At 47.0% G+C, this 18737-nt stretch overlaps 1 protein-coding gene across 1 annotated transcript; it reads left to right on the forward strand.

Moving 5' to 3' along the window:
* Positions 1–34: 34 nt before the first annotated feature.
* Positions 35–17539, forward strand: RAB11A (RAB11A, member RAS oncogene family). The gene is made up of 5 exons (XM_038146760.1): positions 35–225; positions 7912–8107; positions 9035–9228; positions 10169–10249; positions 15870–17539. Exons 1-5 carry the CDS (start codon positions 186–188, stop codon positions 16007–16009), a joined length of 651 nt encoding a protein of 216 aa, XP_038002688.1. The 5' UTR covers positions 35–185; the 3' UTR covers positions 16010–17539.
* Positions 17540–18737: the final 1198 nt, after the last annotated feature.

The following is an 18737-nucleotide window of genomic DNA, read 5'->3' on the forward strand; positions in this document are numbered from 1 at the left end:
GCCGCGGCGCTGCCCCAGGCGCTGTCGTGCGGCGGCGCCGCTGCCCCGGAAGCGCCTGTGGGCGGGCGGGCGGAGCGCGGAGGGCGGAAGAGCTGCGGCGGCTGTAGGGAGGGTCCGGCCCCGCTCCGCTCCGCTCCGCTCCCGTTCCCGTTCCCGCTCCCGGTCCCGCTCCTCCGCCACCCGCCATGGGCACCCGCGACGACGAGTACGATTATCTCTTCAAAGGTGAGGCGGGCAGGCCTCGGCGGGCGGGCGGGAGAACGGCGGGGCCCGCGGGCGGGGCCGGGGCCGGGGCCGCTCCCTGACGCGGGGCCCGGCGGCTGAGGGGAGCGCTCCGGGCATCGCCGGGCCCCGCTCGGGTGTCCTTCCCTCACCCCAAAATGTCAACTCTGGGCCGGCTGTGGCAGCGGGGATTTGGTGTCAGCGCCGGTCCGAGGCTGCCCCGGGCACAGGCTGAGGCGGCGGCCGGTCTGCGGAGTGGCGAGCGAAGATCGCCAGGAAGGATGCCCAGGGCTAATAAGGGCTCGTCGAGGTTGATAAGAACCCTTTCCAGCTGTTAAATAGAGCTTTAGAGTGGGTGAGATATACTCAGCATTGGTAGATGATGCGCTAATTTAATCAAGTAGTCCGACTTGCTGCCTTCTGTGTTCAGAGCCCTTGGCGAGGAGTGGAATGTCCCTGCTGCTCCACCCCCAGAGATCATAAAATCCTCCTGGAATCGTGGAATGGTTTGGGTGGGAAGGGTCCTTAAGATCATCGCATGCCACCCCCTGCCATGGGCAGGGACACTTTCCACTCTCCCAGGTTGCTCCAAGCCCTGTCCAGCCTGGCCTTGCTGTGTCCTGGCTCCCACAGGGAAGGGCAGGAATGCCTTGTTTTCCAGGGCTCATGCCCCTCCAGTCTGCGATGCAGTGGCCAGTTGGGTTAAACCCTTCCAGGTTGTTGTTAAATACTCAATTTTCACTCCCTGCAGAGTAAAACACCAGCCTGCTGGACAGGTTCATGTAGCCTGCTGTGAAATGTGTACAGAAGTGCTGATGTTTTGCAAGTTCACTATCCAGTTTTTTAAACCCCACTGAAAAAGCAAGGAAAGTAGTGTAAAAAAGTCATTGTCTATTGTGATGTGGTATTGTAAATTTCAATTTAGAATTAAGGGCATTGCTTGTTGTGTTGTAATGGTGAGAGACCCTTTGCTTATCATCATGAAGGTAAAGGAAAACATGGATGTTTTTTCCTGTACCTTTAAGTGCCTGTAATAATTTTGGGGAATTACTTTTTTTTGTTGTTGTTGGCTGTTTTATCCAACTGCGTGTGGAAAGTGGCATTATTTCTACCTATAAATCAGTCATCTGTACTGCTGTGGAAATCAAATCAGGAAGTTCCAGAACAGGCTCTTTTCTCAGCTTGCAGCCCTGGCACGGACCTTGCTGACCACTGGTTTAATGGCATCAGGCAGTGTTATTGTAGGTACTTGTGTGCAGGTAATCAAAGCCATTGAATTACCCTTGTTCATGCAGTTCTGTTAGTGGGCTTGTAATTAATGTTTTAGCTGTGAAAGCCTGGGACTATCAGTGACACAAAGTTTTTTGGGAGAGCTCCTATCTTTCATTTGGCCTGCTTCCTTTTGTTGTGGGAAAAAATGGAGTTGGAATCCAGTTATAGGGAGAGGTGCAAAGCTGATTTAATTGATTGCCTTTGCCAAAGCTTTTTCTGTTTAGCTGGGTTTATAGAAGCTGTTGGGGATGCAGGGAATGCTGTGAAAATGCTGTTGTGAAGATAAATGATTTGGGTTTTTCCAGGCTAAAGTGGACTGCAGGAAGTTGATGCAATGCCACTTAACTGGGATTGATGTGGCAGCTGAAATAACACAAAAATGCAAAGTAATAAAACCGTGGAAACATTTGTAACTTCCCAGAGGTAATGGTTGTTCTAAACAAGTTGTCGCCACTCTGGAATGATCTAGAAATTATTGCAAGTAGGTCTCTGAATGGAATGTCTCCTTGCCAGGCACTGGTCAAAAAGGCAAGGGATAGGTAAATCTTTTGGAAAAGGAAAAGGGAGCTTGGGGACAATGTTGAGTCAGTGTTTGAATTGGAGACATGAGCATCTTGGGAATTGAGGTGAAATGTAGGCATGACAGACATATCCATTTTGAAAGGGATGTTCTAGAATTAAAAAGGTGGAGAAGGGCATCAAAATCATCAGAAAGGAGACCTAATGGATTCATAGCCCTTATACTGAATTGATGTACAGCTTGATTAAAATTTAAACAGTGGGTGGTAAGGGCAAATAGGGAAAGTATCTCCTGTTTGTAATAATTTCTCTGGATATCTGTAATGCCTCTTTTATTGGGCAGTGGGTGAAAGCAAAAGGACAAAGTCAGGTGTGTATGCAAATTTTGGAGTGGTGCATTGCCATGCATATTATAAATGGATTTGAAAGCCTGCATGAATTCACAGAAGCAAGAAAATCTTGTTTGGGGCATGTCAGTGTGACGGTTACAATGGCAAGTCTGAAGGCATTGCTTATTTGAAGATGCAGGGGCTGGCTAGGACAGAGATCAGCCTGTTTGTTGTGACACACGTCGTGGTTTTTGGACATCACTGTTTGGAGTCACTCTGGGTGTTGGTCTGTCAGGACACTTCATCCAGCAGGACATTTCTGGGTTTATGAAGGGACTGTATGCATAGGTTGGCGGGACTGAGTTCAGAGTTTGACCTGGTTAAAACAATTGTGTGATGTTCTCTAGTCTGGCTGTCTTTTGCTGCTCCTGGGCTGAACTGCCACGTTTCTGTTTGTGAGACCTCTGGTTTTGTCCTGTCAGCCCCTGACTGCAGCTGTGTGTTGAAATCTGGCTGACTCTGCTGCTGGGTGTAAGCTGAGCCCACCTGTGCTGCTGTATGGTAAATTCCAGGGACCTGTTACAAAATACACATCTCCTGACTATGTTGCAACACTTCAGCATATAGGAAAGACTAATCCTAGATTGGAAAAAAGCAGTTTCTGTTAAATTCTTCTTGTCCTGCTTCCTGCTTCTTTGTATTCTTCCATACTTTCAGGGTCTGACTGAGAGCAGTGCCTGTTGTTCCCAGAATGGCCCCTGAGGAAACACAAGGCCTATGAAGTCCAGTTCATAGAAATCTTGTTCTAATTTTAGTAGGAGGAAAATATAATAATGATATAAAGATATTACTTTATTACTTAATAAATTAAGCCTGGCTTTAGCACGGGAACCTGTTGCTCTTTTTGATCAATGTGCTTGCAATAGATGAGCAGTTATCAAAGGAACCTTCAGTTGTAGAAGATGTTGAAATTTTTTCCATTGACAAAGCTCAGGATGATTGTGTCTGCACCTGGACCATCTAGGACTCTGGATTTGGGGCAGACTCATGCCATGGACCTGATCTGTGGTGACGTTCAGTTTACTGCTAGGAAAAACTCCAGCTTCAGCTCTCTGCTTCTTTGCATCATGTACATTTCTCCAACTTCTCCCTTTGATATTGAGGAAATGCTCTGAAACGGAACCAGCTTGCTGGTTTGGGGTTTAGAAGACCCATTTTTACTTGTATGTTTAGATAAATGTGTGGTTGCATGACATTTATTGGTTTGACAGTGGTAGAAACCCTTGGCTTTCACTGCCTCAGATCTGGAGGCACTTTGGTGCCGCAGCAAAGCTGCTGGTGCAGCCATTTACTGCAGAGCTGTTGGGAGCTGTTGCTGATCATATGGACAGGTAATCCCTGCCCCAGAGGCCTCTGGGGTGCCAGTTCTCATTTTCACAGGAAAAGAGTGAATAAAATGGGGCACAGCTGAGGAGGGTGATTAAAATAAGTCATGCCCGTGTTGGGTTTATGACCAGCTATGATGTGTAGGATCAAGTCATTTTTTTCACATGCCCTTCAAACTCCAGCTGAAGTGGAGGGAGAGGTATTCATCAGCAGGTTCTTCTGGGGATCATGAAGACATATCCAAGCTTTTTACTGGCATGTCTCATAGTAGCAGAGCTCAGTGCAGAGACAAGTTTTAGACATGGTGATTTCCTTGTGCTGGTGTACTTGTCCTAGATCATGTAATACGTGACTTGTGCAATAACTTTTGCCACAGATGACACAAGCTAGTGCTGCTAGACTCTACTTTCAACCTGATCTCATATTTAATGAGATGATTAAAATATTTTCTGAAAATTTAAACTAAGAGGTTTTACAGAAATAAAAATTGTGGGAGTGAGCTGGAATGTTGGTGAAAAATTAATAATCCTTTCTTGACATAGTTCTCTAAATTGCTTCTCATGCAGCATAGGAAATTGAGTTCTTATTTTGGTCTTCTACAGAAATAAATCTGGAATTACAGAGTGAAATTTATACAGTACTGTGGACTTCATACTATTTTTTTCCTCTCTCCACTGAATGCTTGTATGCTTGTCTTAAGTGTTTGGGGTAGTAAATGCTATAGAAAGTCAAATGCATTGAAAGCACGTGGTTGCAAGTATTGAACTGTCCCACCACTAAATCAGTCACTTGGGGCTGGGAGATTATTTCCATGACTTTCAGATGTGCCAGTACAATTTTCCTTGATTGTGCAACTTCCTAAAGTGCTGCTCCTGTGAGGGAGGTGGTGCTCCACACCTGGTTATTGATTAATGTCAGGACTGGGTCTTGTGGCTGAACTGGCTAAAATGTTTCCTGCAGACCTTCCTCCTTCCAGTGCTGGTGTAGAAAAGGAATTTGTGGGTGATGCAAGTTGGGTGGGACAGAGGAAGCGGAACTGTGGCACTGAAAGAGCTGTGTGCAGATGAGGACTGTGGTCCTCCAGATAAGCTGGGATTTGGGATGTAAGGATTTATCCCTGAAGACTCGGACTCTGGTAAAGTAAAAGTTTGCCAGCCTAAAGCTGAACAATTAGGTCTGATGACAGGCAGATAGAGCCATCAAGGTGAAATGGCCAGGAGAAATATTTTCAGTTCCAGGTGTGCCTAACAGAAATGGAAATACTGAAATTCTTGTCTGCATCATAGGGAGATCTGGCTTAGGACAAAGTGTGCAGTTCTCACTGTGCTGAAAAGAATTTGAAAAACTTGTAGGGAAGGTATTTGGGGAAATGAACAATGTGTTTCTATGGAACCATTTGACAAGTTTTTGTATTTAGCAAATACAGCAAAGCCCAGATGAGCTGTGGTTGCTTTCTGTAAATATCCCAGCCTAAACACCACTGGGAGAAGACACTAATAAGCTAATGGAGAATGCTGGCACATGGACACCACCGTCAGCTGACCACTAATTCCTTCCGAAAATCAGAAGGCAATTTCTAACCATTAGGAGTGAGTTTCTGGAAGAAAAGCCCAATGAAAGGGACTATGTACAGGAAAAATTAACTTTATCATGGCCTAGATAACATCATTTCCCTCCTAGAAGCTGTTTGCTTGGGTGTTTAGTATGGGACTTGGCCACCCAGGGTCATTCCTACTGCATTTCTATGTTAAGAATGTAATACATGGGAACACTGTGTAGTATAAAATACCAAAACATGGTGGCTTGATAAGGAAAGCAAAACTGAAATTAATAACACAACCTGAGTGGCTGTTAAAGCTGTTTCAGTTCACAATTTTATTTAAAGAGTGGTACTTACCCAGACTGGCAGAAATGCAGAAGGTGTGAGGAGTCTTAGGCGCCTGCTGACATTCCAAGCTGTCCTCGTGCCTGTGTTCAAGAGGAGCTGCAATGGCCCAATTAAGTAGAGGAAATAGCTGACTTCAAGGAGGAAGGTATTATTTTCCCCTTATAATTGGGACACATTAATCTGGTGCTGGAAACCATTCAGAACATAAGCAGTGTGGGAATCAGACATGGTAAGGAAAGAAAGCTGGCAGAGGAATTGAAGGGATCCCTCTATTGTTAAATGACTCAAAGGTGGGCTTTGCACTGAACTACAAGAATAGGTTTGAGGGAATACTTAACAGGTGTACGATGCATCCAGTTTGGAAAAGGAAATGGTGAACATGGATTGCTTTTCTTGCTAAGAGAAGCTTCTGGCCACTGCTGGGTGATAGCAGGACTGAGCTGTACAAAAGGACCTGTCAACTTTTCCCTCCTAGGAACTTGTTGTGTGTCCCAGTGAATACAAACATGATGTCATCTAAACCCATGGTCCAGACCTGCCAAAACAGTGTTGAAGAAGTGGCTTGCCAGTGGCAGAGGAAAGCTGTGGCTGTTTGCCAGGGGTGGTGATGCAAGTGGTGCCCTGTCCCCTGCCCTGGGTTTATCAGCATGTGGCATCTCTGTGCCAGCAGAGCTGTTCAGCAGTGACCTGGCGCCTAGGAAAGCCGACTCCTGTTTGCATTCAGGGGCCTTGCCACCTACCTGCACTTGTGATCTTCCTACACAGGAAAGGTTAACAGAGGGTGCTTTCTGCAACTCGTGTGCTTGGCCGGCTGTGTGCTGAGTCAGCTGGCACGGGCAGCTGGAAGATGCTTGTTTTGATGAAGTATTCTGCACAAGGCCGTGCTTGAAGCCAACGTTTTCTGCAATTTTCATTTATGGAGGGAGTTTAAAAGGTGCTGCTCTGCCCTTCCAGTCAGAGCAAAGAATTGCTCTGCATTATTTCAACAGAGGCTGCAGAGGGCTGCAGCAGCAGATGGGAGTGTTTCTGCTGCTAGACTGAGCTCCACAGGGGGTTTGTGTCATTGAGTGTGTTTGGTGCACTCCTTGCTTTGTTGTACCACACAGAATCTTTAACGCTGTGTTATGGTGTCTTAACAGTTAATGATGTGTGTTACTGAGCGAGTAATTGTTGTTTTAATTATACAAAGACACAATGTTTGTTGTCACCTGAGTGTGCACTTTTTTGCTTGGGCTGGCTTGGTTCACTGCTGAACTTCATTATTGGCCTTTCTTCTCAATGATTTTGTCTTGTTTTTCTTCCCTTTCCTTCACTACTGGTTTGGGACCTTGTCATCCTTAAGGCCATAGGATCACCTGATGTGACTCGGTTGTGAGCACATTTCATCCTCTGTTCTGCCTCTTGGTACTGAGTTTAAAGTTACAATTAAACTTGCACCTTTCAACTAGCATTACAAGATACTGCAGCAAATCCTCGTGATGCTGTTTTTCCTGCAGGAACTGGACTTTGAACCTTCTGTCAGTCTCTTGTCAAGCATAGCTAAATCCCTCCAATTAGTTTGCTTGGCACTGGGGCTGGGACAAGTCAAGCTGAGCCAGGGAATGGTGGATCCAGTTGTGAGGCTCAGCGATCCCCTGGCAGCTTTTTTGAGCAGCTTCAGACTCTGGTCTGATGTGTGCAGGAACCACAGCAGCAGTGGGGACTGCAGAAGGACAGAGAGCTGTGGCTCAGCAAACATTTCAGACTGGCTGGCAGGGTGATGGTGGCCTCGGGGGTTCTTTGGTTTGGTTCTCTTTTTATTCACAAAGTTTTCTGCCCCAGTGGGGAATGTCTCCTCCGCAAAGGCACGAGGAGCGTAAAGTGAAAGCAGAGTCTTCTGCTTGCCCTGTGTTTTGGACTTCTTCAGCAAAGCAGATTTCAGTTGTGTGGTTGTAGGGTTTGTGTTTTGGTTTTTAGTTCTAGTACTGTTTAAGGAAATATAACTGGTCACCAATGTTTGCAGTGACAGCCCTGTATATTGTTCCTAAAAGAGGAATGTTGTTCCATGCTGAGCAAAGGAGGCTGAAATATAAGCATTGAAAGTCAAGTCTAACATCTGTTCAGAATGCTGGTGAATGTGGCAACTCTGGTTTTCCAGAAATACTGAGACTTGGACAGCAGATTCATTACAAGGATGGTGCTGTTGCCATTCTTTTTCTTGATGCTTCATTCTTGAAAAGAAATATTTCTTGTGTGTGATTTTCAATGTGTCATTTACATCTGGAGCCTGAGTCTGATACAATCTTTGTCTTGCAGTTGTACTTATTGGAGACTCTGGAGTAGGCAAGAGCAACCTTCTGTCTCGATTCACTCGCAATGAGTTTAACTTGGAAAGCAAAAGCACCATTGGAGTGGAGTTTGCAACGAGGAGCATCCAGGTGGATGGGAAGACAATAAAGGCTCAGATCTGGGACACAGCGGGGCAGGAGCGATACCGAGCCATAACCTCAGCGTAAGTACAGCCCGGGAAGCTGAGGACAAGCTTTGGCTGAGGAGGGCAATTTTGGGCCCTTCCAGTTCTTTACCAACTGCGGACAGGGGTGTTAGTGTTTTACTGGGTAACACCCACAGCCTCTGGTGGTGGGAAGGTTAAATAATATATAATATTCAGCCCAGAAACTCGATCTGGTGTGTTCCTGCACAGACTGATTTCCTTTGCGGTGCTCTCTTGACACGTAACTGGGGGCATTTCAAGTTTAGAATGCGAGAGCTTTGAGAGACTCATTTCCATGGAAGTGAATGATAAAGGAATATCAGTGTTCCTGGTCATTTTATCAGTGGTAACCTAAGAGCAGAAACCTTCCTGTAGCAGCCAGGAAAGACTGCTCACTTGTGTGCTTGTTTGATTGTTAAAAACCAGCATAGCAAAAGCTGGATTTCAGTAGAGCTGGAGGGAACTGTGGGGTGGGAGAGCACAGCCTGTTTCCTTTTGAATGCATTGCTGTGGCTCTCACTTGAAAGGAGCTGTGGCCTTTGGTAAAGGGAGTAGATCACGCTGACATTTTTATGACCCAGTGAGTCACTCTACAGTCTCCTTATCACTCTGGGCCGTGCCTGTGCTGCACCCACAGTGATGGGTGGGGGAGACTTTTCAGGAGTGGATCAGAGGTGGAAAGTGACAGCAGCTTTTCACAGAGCCCAGAGTTTCATGTCTGAGATGCAGGGTTTCCCCAGAGCCATGGGGTTTGCTTCACTTCCAGACTCTGAGCTGGCCCTGTGGTGTAACTGTCTGGCTGCTCTGGTTCCCCGTGTCCTGTCCCATGGTCCTGGGGAATTGCCCTGGGCAATGTTTGCATAGCTGGCCTAGCCGGAGCTGCTCCCCTCCATGGCACAGCCTCCTGTGACCTGAAGGTGTCTGTCTGACTGTCCCCTGTGCCAGGTACTACCGGGGAGCCGTGGGGGCGCTGCTGGTGTACGACATCGCCAAGCACCTCACCTACGAGAACGTGGAGCGGTGGCTGAAGGAGCTGCGGGACCACGCCGACAGCAACATCGTCATCATGCTCGTGGGCAACAAGAGCGACCTGCGCCACCTCAGGGCCGTCCCCACCGACGAGGCCAGAGCTTTCGCAGGTCGGGAGCTCAGGAATTTCCTGCTGCTGTCTGGGGATCTGCCCAACCTGGCTTGGGGAGGGTGTGGGTAGGAGGAAAAAAACCTGCGTCTGGTCATGTCCCTCAGTGTCACATGTCACATTCAGTCAGAAAGCAGATCTTGTAGAACATGCGTGTTGTTTCAAGAATCAGCCAGAGGCACCTGAATATCTTAAACCAGATTTATTCTCTTGGTTGGGCACTGTTTGTCTTACAGAAACTGTGCCTGTGGCTTTAGGTTTGAGTTTTTTGTGTGGTGGTAGCTTTCCCTTCAGTGTCCCAACCGACCTGCAGCCTTACACAGGTGCCTGTGGCTGAACACTTTCATTAAACTGGCTCTCTGACTTTTGTTATGTAATTAAGATCTGTGAACAGTAGTTCTAGATTCTGTAAGCCTTGGTTCAGGCCCAGTCTCTTTCATCCAGGAGTGTAGCTGGGTTCCTCACATTAAAGTTTGCTGTAGCTCCACTGGCAGAGTTTATGGCCAGTGAGGATCCCTGCCTGCAGCTGGAGGAGTATCATTCCCCCTGCTGCTCTATTCCTGTTAAATAAACTGCTGTGATATATTAACAGGTGGGAGGTGGAGAAACTTGATGAGGTTAAAGAATGTCTCAGAATTTTTCTCACACAAAGAAACTGCAACAGATTATCCCTTTCAGTGATGCAGGAAAATGTGCCTTTAAGTTACACAGCATTGGGCTGATATCTGTGCTTGGGAGTGGGTGTAAATTCTAGTGTTGGTGTTGGGTGGTGTCACTTTCCCATCACTTAACGGGGAAAACCCCACAACTTGTTTTACTTTCTCTTGATACCTGGGTGTCTCATCAGGAACACTACAGATATTATCTGGTACAGAAGCTTTTCCAGATGGGAAACAGATATGTGCTGTACCTCTCTAATTATAGTATTTCTGTCCACACAGAGAAGAATGGTTTGTCATTTATTGAGACGTCTGCTTTAGACTCTACAAATGTGGAAGCAGCTTTCCAGACTATTCTGACAGGTGAGTCATCCAGGGCTTTGTGCTTCAAGGGGGAAGGGTAGAAGGCTGCAGAAGGCTGCTCAGATATGATAGGCAGAAAGCAATAGGCATTTCTTTGCCTGTAAAGTGTTTAAAATGTTGCTATTTAATCATTCTTCATTAGCCATAAGATTTGGAGTCCAGTTTCAAAGAGTCACAGTTGAAAAGCCAGCCTTGAACTGGGGAATGAATCCTTGTTTACTTTGATCTGCCCCGGGTTTCTTGTCAGCCTGGTTTGTGTTTCAGTTTCCATCTCCCATTACAGGGAGTGCCCACAGGAGGGAATTGTCTCATGCTGGCATCAAGTGAGAGCAGCCATTGTTTATCAAGGAGAAGTCAGTCCAGTTTGTTTCCATCTTTAATGGTGACCATAGCAGTTGCCAAGGAAAAAGGGATGAAAGAGCAGAGATCCTTCCTTTGAGACACAGTGACTCCTGAGCTGCAGGAGTTGCTGTTGTTGCATTTAAATAGTCCTGCCTGGACTTTTGGCCTGTGTAACATGTGACAGCAGTCAGTGCTGCATTTTTATGCTCAGTGGATAAAGTACTTCCTTTTTGTTTAAAGCTTTGTTTAGGTAGGCAAAACTTGTTCAAGCTGAGACACTCAATTTGGAGAACCTTAACTTAACCCTGGCTTGTAAAGGTGGGGTAGGAATTCACAAATTGGTGTGGTAGTCACTCACTCTCATAAGGCTTCTGCATTTCTGAGACACTGTGGCCTCTGGTTTTGGAGTTCTCATAATTCTCAGCTTTGGCAAATACTCTAGTCTGAGTTTTCAAAACATCTGAGACACTCCTCTGCTTGCTGTGTCTCTGTTCGAGGTGTGCCAGGCAGTGTCTTGTTTTCTCCAACTGCCTCCGACATGTTTTCCACTTGCAAATTTTAAGTCCCTCCTTCCCAGTGTAGCATGTGCCAGGAAACGTGATGTGCTTGGTATGAGCAGTGGCCCCACTTCTGAACTGTCTGTAAATCAGATCTGGTTGCTGACATTGACACCTGGTTAGTTCTGAACTTCTCCTCTTTGGCACCTAATTTAGACATTCCTTTAAAAACACACCAGAAAGGTCCTTGGGCTATACTGGAACATGCATGTGAGGACAGAACTAGGAGGTTATTTACTGTAGTAAAAGTATAAGTCCTGTAGCATTTCTTCAGTTGTTTGAAATGCTTTATGGACAGCCTGGCACTGGAGAGAGGTGTTAGGCTACTGGGGTATTAGCTACTTGTGTCCATGTTGTTTCATCTGGAGTTGTAAGAGGCCTCTGACAGTTCTGACTCTATTGTGTTTTTTACCCTGGGTTCCTGAGCAGTAGTGCCCCTGTGCAGATACCAGCTAAAAGTGTGTTTGTGATAGATGAATAAAGAACTTTTTTTTCCTTTTTGATTGAACCATGTGGTTCCCTTTTAACTCCAGTCTAGTCACTCGGTTGTAATTCCAGCATTGCACAAATTTGTTTCAAAAAGAAAGAAGTTCTGTTAGCTCACACATTTGTTCCCTACATGACAAACTGCCAGTGCCATCAGAGGGTGGATGACTAAGGAGTGGCTGAATGCAGAGGTGTTGGGATGCCTGCTGCATTTCCTGTTTTCTTCACATGCCTAAAGGCAATCCTGCCAAAAATGCTCATGAATTTGGGCATGGATTTTTCAGGAGAAAGACATTGCTCACTTGTCAGTGCCAAAACCTGAGACTTCTTCCTTTATGCCCACATCCTTGGTAGCCCTTCTCTGAGGAACACCTCGACTTTGAGGTCAGATTTGGCCTGATGTGCTGTGTGTTGTGTAGAACAGGCTTTGCTGCTCCCACTTTCTGTTTGCAGAGGGCTCGGGGCTCTCAGATGCAGGTTAGTTAATTAACTCATACACCAGCACTAATAAAACAACATCAGATAAATCAGGCAGTGTTTATTCCCTCCCGAGGTGGCTGTCAGGCTGTCATGGCCATGTAGTCTGGCCACCTCACAGTCCCCATCTCCTGTGTGACACTGGGGAGGTGGGGAGTTTCCTGTGTGCCCTGGGCTGCCTTCAGAGCTGTGTGATGCTCAAAGGATGCGCTGCTGCTGCCATGGGAAGCGCCTCACCTCTCGGGCTGGGCTTTCTTTATCTGTCCTCACACGCTTCCCACAGCACCTTTTATTCCAGAAGTGAGTTTGGATTCTAATCTGGGGAAGTTTGATTTTTTTTCTGGTTCAATATGTCTGTAAACAGAGCTGTCTGTAATGGGTGGACAGGTGATAAAACTTGCTCGTGGTGGGCTCTGACAGATTCCTGAGGCTGTTGCTTTTCCATGAAAGTCAGTGTTGCCTGCATGTTGCTGTGACAGAGGTTAGGGTGAAGAGCTCTTGGGTTTGTGAACAGGATTCTTGTGATCCTTGTTCAGGAGGGGTCAGTTCAGCTGTGCTGGAGGAAACACTTGTGCTTAGTGGGCATGTGCTCTCTCCAGACAGGGGCTCCTGTTTGGGGGAGATAAAGGTGCAGTGAACAGTGCCTGAGCAGCAGGTTGGCTCCAGCTGGGCTGTGACTGGCACGCTAAGGAGGGCTGTTCTGGAGCTCACTTCACAGCTGGCTTTTTCTCTTAATGACTTGCTTTGGAGGAAAGAGGGGGGCAGTCATCTGAGGAATGTGGTTTTTGGAGTCACCCTGCAGAATCCTGGCTGCTGTGTTTGGCAGCGCTGCCTCCCAGCTCAGTGCCTGTGGGTGGAATGCTGGCTGTCCTTGGGAGCAGGAAGCTGGGGAAGCCAGCAGGCATTGCCGGCGGCTGCGAGCAGAGCTGGCTGACAGAAGGGGCAGGACGAGCTGCTGCACCAGCCCTGCTGGTATTTGCGGTGCTGGGAACTGCACCACAGGCACCCCGGGCTGCTCAGAGCCTTTCCCCAGATGCTGGGATCTCTCCTGAGCAGGGTGTTGTGACTAAGGTCTGTAGCAGCCCCCCTGTCTTTCCAGGCCTTCTGAAGCTGGCCTGGTTGGGACAGTGATGGAAGTTGGTGAAGATGCTTCCCTTGGAGGTGTAGCAGGGTCCCTGTTAAGCTTATCCACACCTGAATTCTCAGATCAAGCACTTTGGATAGATGGCTTTGGCCATGGGAAATACGAATCCAGCGTCGTTAGCACAGCCTGAGTGTGTGATCTGTTGCTACAGGTGGAATAAGGGATACAAGCTCTTCTTTCTTCTCCCATATATAGAGGACTTTTAGAGGGGATGTTTCACACATGTGGTGGGCTTCCTGTCCTGCTGTGGATTCCAGATGAGGTTTTGGGGACCTTTCCCATCTGTGACTTAGAGTTATGGTCCCTATCCAGATTCTTCTGTTCCAAGATGTCTAGACTGCCAGGGCTTGATTATTGTGCACACAAAGCTGCTTTGTATCATCTGGCAAATAAGAGAGACTGGTATTATGATCCCAGCCACCCTGAGCATTCACAGCAGGATAAAGCATCCTTAAAGTAAACTGGAGCCTGCCTCCCTTCCCTGCCTGGCTCTGTGCTGTCTCTGTTCCCACACCGCATTCTGACGTGGCTTCATCTCTAAGGAATCCCATCACCAAGGAAACAACATCAGAGAATTAACATCAGAAAATCGAGGGGTTTCCTCTTTTGTTGCCTCTGTACACCTGACAATGAATGGAACCCCAGTGCAGGCTGAGCAGCCAAGGCCTGGCCCAGCTCCTCCTGGGCAGCAGTGTCTCTATTTCCCAGCTCTCACAGTGCAAGGCCTGTCTCTCACAGTTCCCTATTATGCAGTGATGCATTCTGCTAAATGTGCCCTTAATAAGGTCTCATTCAGCTCCTGAGCAGAGCCCAGAGTGCTGTGTCTTCATTAAAAAGGGCACATCTTCATCAGCCCAGGGCTCTCGGGGCACAGCAGTTCCGGTGCAGGCTTGGCTGCTGGGCAGTCTGCCCCTCTGAGAGCAGGTTTGGGCTGTTCCCCCTCCCCTCCCCTGCCACAGCAGCACAGCCCTGTGTGCTGGGTGTGCAGCTCACCAGGGAAGGGAAGGTTTTAGCATTTAGGCTGTGGCTGCACCAAGCTTTGCTCTGCAGAGGAGGGAGAAGCAGGAGGAAGCAGCAAATCTGGGACTGTTGACAGTGGATTCACTTGCAGGGCTGCTGGGGAGCTTGTGGAAGTGGGGGTCATAGGAAGATGTTCCCAGAGTCAGGAGTAGATTATCAGTAAGGGAATTGGGAGGGCCCCCTGTGTGAGTCCTGGCTGGTGGGATGATCCCGAGCCAGTGTGTGATACATCAGAGACTTGCATGAACTTGTTCAGGAAATTCTCTGTGAAACTGAGAACTGCTGCTGCTGGAGGTGCTACCGGAGAATTCCCAGTAACAAAGGCGGCCAGAGGCTTTTCCTGTTGATGGGAACAGGCATTGTTCTGCACTGGAAGTAAACTGGCTGCCAGCCCTGAGCACGAAGCTTGTCCTGAAGGTGCAGAGCAGATTTCTCCAGCTCTGCTCCTCCCACCCCACACACAGGCTCTGCTGAGCGCTGCCACGGGGCCAAGCTGAACCCAGTCTGCACATTCACACACCGGGCTGCAGGTGGCTTTGAAGGTCTGGTTTCATGGCTTTCACTTGTCTTGTGAGGTTGTTTATGTGTAAGATGGTTGGAAAGAAGAGCAAGCTTGAGAAAGGGTGCAATCAGAACATCCTTTAACCTGTTCAGCTCTTGTTTGGTTGCCTCAATGACCTGATCTGTACCTGACTGCATATGAAAAAGCCATTTTAATGTACAGTTTGTTCCTTCTGAGTTTGAGCTGGGGCTTTTTGTAAAATTGAGCTTTAGCAAGCTTTTATTTTTTTAATGGTTTTCAAATTCACATTTGCAAGTGAGTTCCCCACATTCTATTTTTGGTGTCCTGTGTTTCCTTTCTGGGGGTGAAGTGCTACACACGCTTTACTCTCTCAGTGCTGCTGTAGCTGCTCTGAGTTTTTGTGCAGCACCATCAGCCATGACAAGCCCCAGGAACAGGGCACGGTTCTTGGTGCAGGCGTTTATCCCATGCTCTCTGATTCCCCTGTTAAGGCTCTATTCATCTGGAGCACATATTTCTCACACAGCACATTTTGTAAAGGATTTCTCTGCTGCTGCAGGGGCTGAGTCTCCTCCTTGGGCCCAAATCAACCTTTTCTGAAGATTTAACACTGCTTGAATATGATACACATGATGGGTGTGCTCAGCAAGAAGAAATTGCCCTTGCAGTCCTATCAGGGAGAGAAATCTGGAATGGTTCCCTTTAATCCTGTTTGTGGATACATCAGCAAACATGTGACCTTGTCCCTGGACACTGTCCTTGGAGCTCAAGAACCTTCAGAAGGAATAGATGGGCACATAGTTTCTCATTCATAGCATGGAGATTTGTGAATTCCGTCCATTTATGGACTCCTATCTCAAGGAAAGTAAAACAGTTGTTTAAAAAGTAATTTCTGTTGCAAAAATACATTTTATTTTCTGTGTCTAGAAAACACCACAATTGAACTTTGTGTGGAGGCTTCATTGCATTACTTATGTAATTGCGAAGCTATGTCTGGTTTCCCCCAGGTTTAACTCTTGGATGGCATTTTGCTGGTGTGCACATATTGATCAGCTCTTTCTCCTCTTCCAGAGATCTATCGGATTGTTTCCCAGAAGCAGATGTCTGACAGACGTGAGAATGACATGTCCCCAAGCAACAACGTGGTTCCCATCCACGTCCCTCCAACCACTGAAAACAAACCAAAGATGCAGTGCTGTCAGAATATATAAATTGTCCATTCTTTCCTAAAAGGCTGTGTATATTCCCCAGGTCCAAGATTTAAATATATTTGTAATTCTCGTGGTTACGTTCTTGTGTTTAGTTACTGCTTATTCCTTCTCCATGAATTTCTCCATGTCTTAAACACTTTGATTTCAGTGTTTATCAATCTCTTTCTTGGATGTGGCTGCAGTATTTTCCCAACACCGACCTGTCGGTTTGGGCTCAGTAAATTGTTTGGAACTCAGCTGATCCCTTCCCAACATGATGCCCACTAGTCAGAGCACTGACACCTTTGGAGAGCACTTGAAGATGTTATCCTGCTTCTCACAAAGCAATTACTGTCAGGTTAACAAGGAAATCTCTCTGGGCAGAATAATCTTTTCTTGTCTTAAGGTGTATTCTGCATTTAAAGCTCGGTGAAGCTCTGAAGTGCAATTTTATTGTAAGTTAAATGTTTTTGGCTGCATCTTCAGATTGTCAAGTGAAGTTTTATAGGATATTATGGGGGAGAAAAGAGAATTTGTTGTGAACAAGCAGCAGTTAGCAGCAGTTCTGGCTACCTGTGAGTGAGGTGCTGTGGTTTGGCACCTGCTGCAGAGGAGGTTGATGTGAGGCAGAGCTGCTGGGACCCCACGGAGGGGCCCCTTGAGAAGGAAGTGAATGTAGGAGCCACGTCCGTGGGGAAGGGTCACTCCAGCTCTGGAACTTGCAGCATCTTTGTGCTGCTGGAGGCTTGGCCTCCACAGTCCTGCTGGTATCAGGATTTGAGGATGCCTTTTTTTCTTTCATGGAACACAGACTTGAAGGGTGTTGGCACGTATTACATATCACATCTATTAATGCATGCCACATATATTAATATATACAAGTGCTTGAGTTGATGAATGAATAACTTCCACTACCTGGCCTTAGTTTTCAGTTCTGGTTGATCCAGTATTTTTAAATTATTCCAGTGGTTTGCTGTATGTTCTTCAACAAAACCCTCTGGAGTTTTCTGTTTCCTGTCTGCTGTGGTCTGTTGCTCTGTACCAATCCTGTCCAGTCTGCCTGTTCAGGGATACATGAACTGTGCCTTCTGTCACTTGCTCTGTGCTGTTCCTGAACACGCCTGACACTGGCATTGGGGGCCACAGCCACTGCATTCCCACAGGATTAAAAGAACTCTCTGTTGTGTAAATGCCTGCAGTTATTTATACAATTACAGGGAAGTAATTGATTGTAAGGGTTGTTTCTCAAACTCTGATATGACCCACTTGGAAGATCCAGATGTGGTCGGCACTTCCAGCTGTGTTCTGTTCCCAACCTTTCTGTCTCGCGGTGCTCATGATGTGTGAGGCACACGGAAGGCATTGCTGTAGTCGGTCACTTCTTGTTTTTTACTCCATTTCTCCTCCTGGTATTAGTTCTGAAGATGATATTTTGATCTGTTTGTAAATTACTTTGTATTTTATGCATGTACTGTACTTTGATTCATTATTTTTTTAGATTGATTTAAAATATCTTCATCCATGATTCTAATAAAGAATTACAGGGGACAACTCACTGTGGTGTTGGGTGCACTTCTTGGGAGAATTGGGACTCGACCTGAAGATTTTACCTATGAGCTTCTTGGAAGAGGCAGTGAGAAGACACTGAAGTGGAAGTGTTCCTGGAAAAGGAGCTGAAAAGGTTGTGTAGCACAGTTGCCTCCCCTGAGAGCAGCTCTGAGCTTCTTGGGGCTGCTGCAGTTTGTAGCCAGGGCACTTTGGCAGCTTCAGGAAGCTTTGAAGCTTAGAAAATTCTGTGGGTTTACTCTACTCAAACCTCTGAATAACTTTTACAAACCTGTTTTTTTTCCCCATGTTACCACAAAGAAGAAATTCCGGTGGGAGATGAACTCCTGCCTTCTGCAGCAGATGATGGAAGCTTTGGATCCCGCGGTGGTGTCCTAATGAAGAGGTGTCCATGAGCACCAACGGGGCAGCACTGGTGGCCCTGGGGACTGCTCTGAGGGTAAGCTGTGAGCCCAGCCCCTCACTCACTGCAGGAGCTGTTCTTGCAGCACATTCTCTGCCCATACTGGAGCAGATTTTGAAATTAATCGATTTCCTTTGGCAGCCACGTTCTAAATTTGCCAGCTGGAAATGCAGGATGAGTTTCACTCTGCTTCCTTTCCTCATTCCTGTGAGCAGGTGATTTGACTCTGCTGTCACATCAGTCTGGATTTTGTGTGGTTTTAGGCAAAACTCTTCCTCCTGCAGCAGATGGAATTGCAGTGCAGATGGTGGGAGCACAAACCACTGTGGGAGGCTGAGGACTTCTAAAGCAAAATCCATTGGGGTGTGTACGGAAAAGGAACTTCTCACCGGGCAAATACTTTGCCTCCTGTTTTGGGGGTCTGTGCTGTGCTTCCCTAGGGATTGCAGGGACCTGGCTGCAGATCCTGGCCTGGGCTGGGTGACACTCCTGGGACAGGAAGGTGCTTCCAGAGGTGTTTGGGAGAAACAATGCAAGTCGTTACTTCATCTGAATGCTTTCCAACGGGGGATTGTCCTGTTCAGCTGCTGATTAATCCTTCTGTTCCATAACTGGCACTACTTGTGCACTCAAGTGTCTCCTCCCTGCTAATGGGAGACAACTGACGGTAACAGACACTGCTTCGGGCCCTGGAAGGAGCTTTCTGAGAGTCTGGGAATTCCATATAATACTTCAAAATGGGCTTTGCTTGCCAAGAGTTTTTACTATCATCTACATATT

Source organism: Motacilla alba, chromosome 10, assembly GCF_015832195.1.
Source record: "Motacilla alba alba isolate MOTALB_02 chromosome 10, Motacilla_alba_V1.0_pri, whole genome shotgun sequence".
Taxonomy (NCBI): Eukaryota; Metazoa; Chordata; class Aves; order Passeriformes; family Motacillidae; genus Motacilla; species Motacilla alba.

Coding starts and splice junctions, on each gene's coding strand:
- RAB11A (XM_038146760.1), top strand. CDS start 186: ATGGGCACCCGCGACGACGAGTACGATTATCTCTTCAAAG. Junction 226..7,911: donor GTACGATTATCTCTTCAAAG/GTGAGGCGGGCA, acceptor TTTGTCTTGCAG/TTGTACTTATTGGAGACTCT. Junction 10,250..15,869: donor TTTCCAGACTATTCTGACAG/GTGAGTCATCCA, acceptor CTCCTCTTCCAG/AGATCTATCGGATTGTTTCC.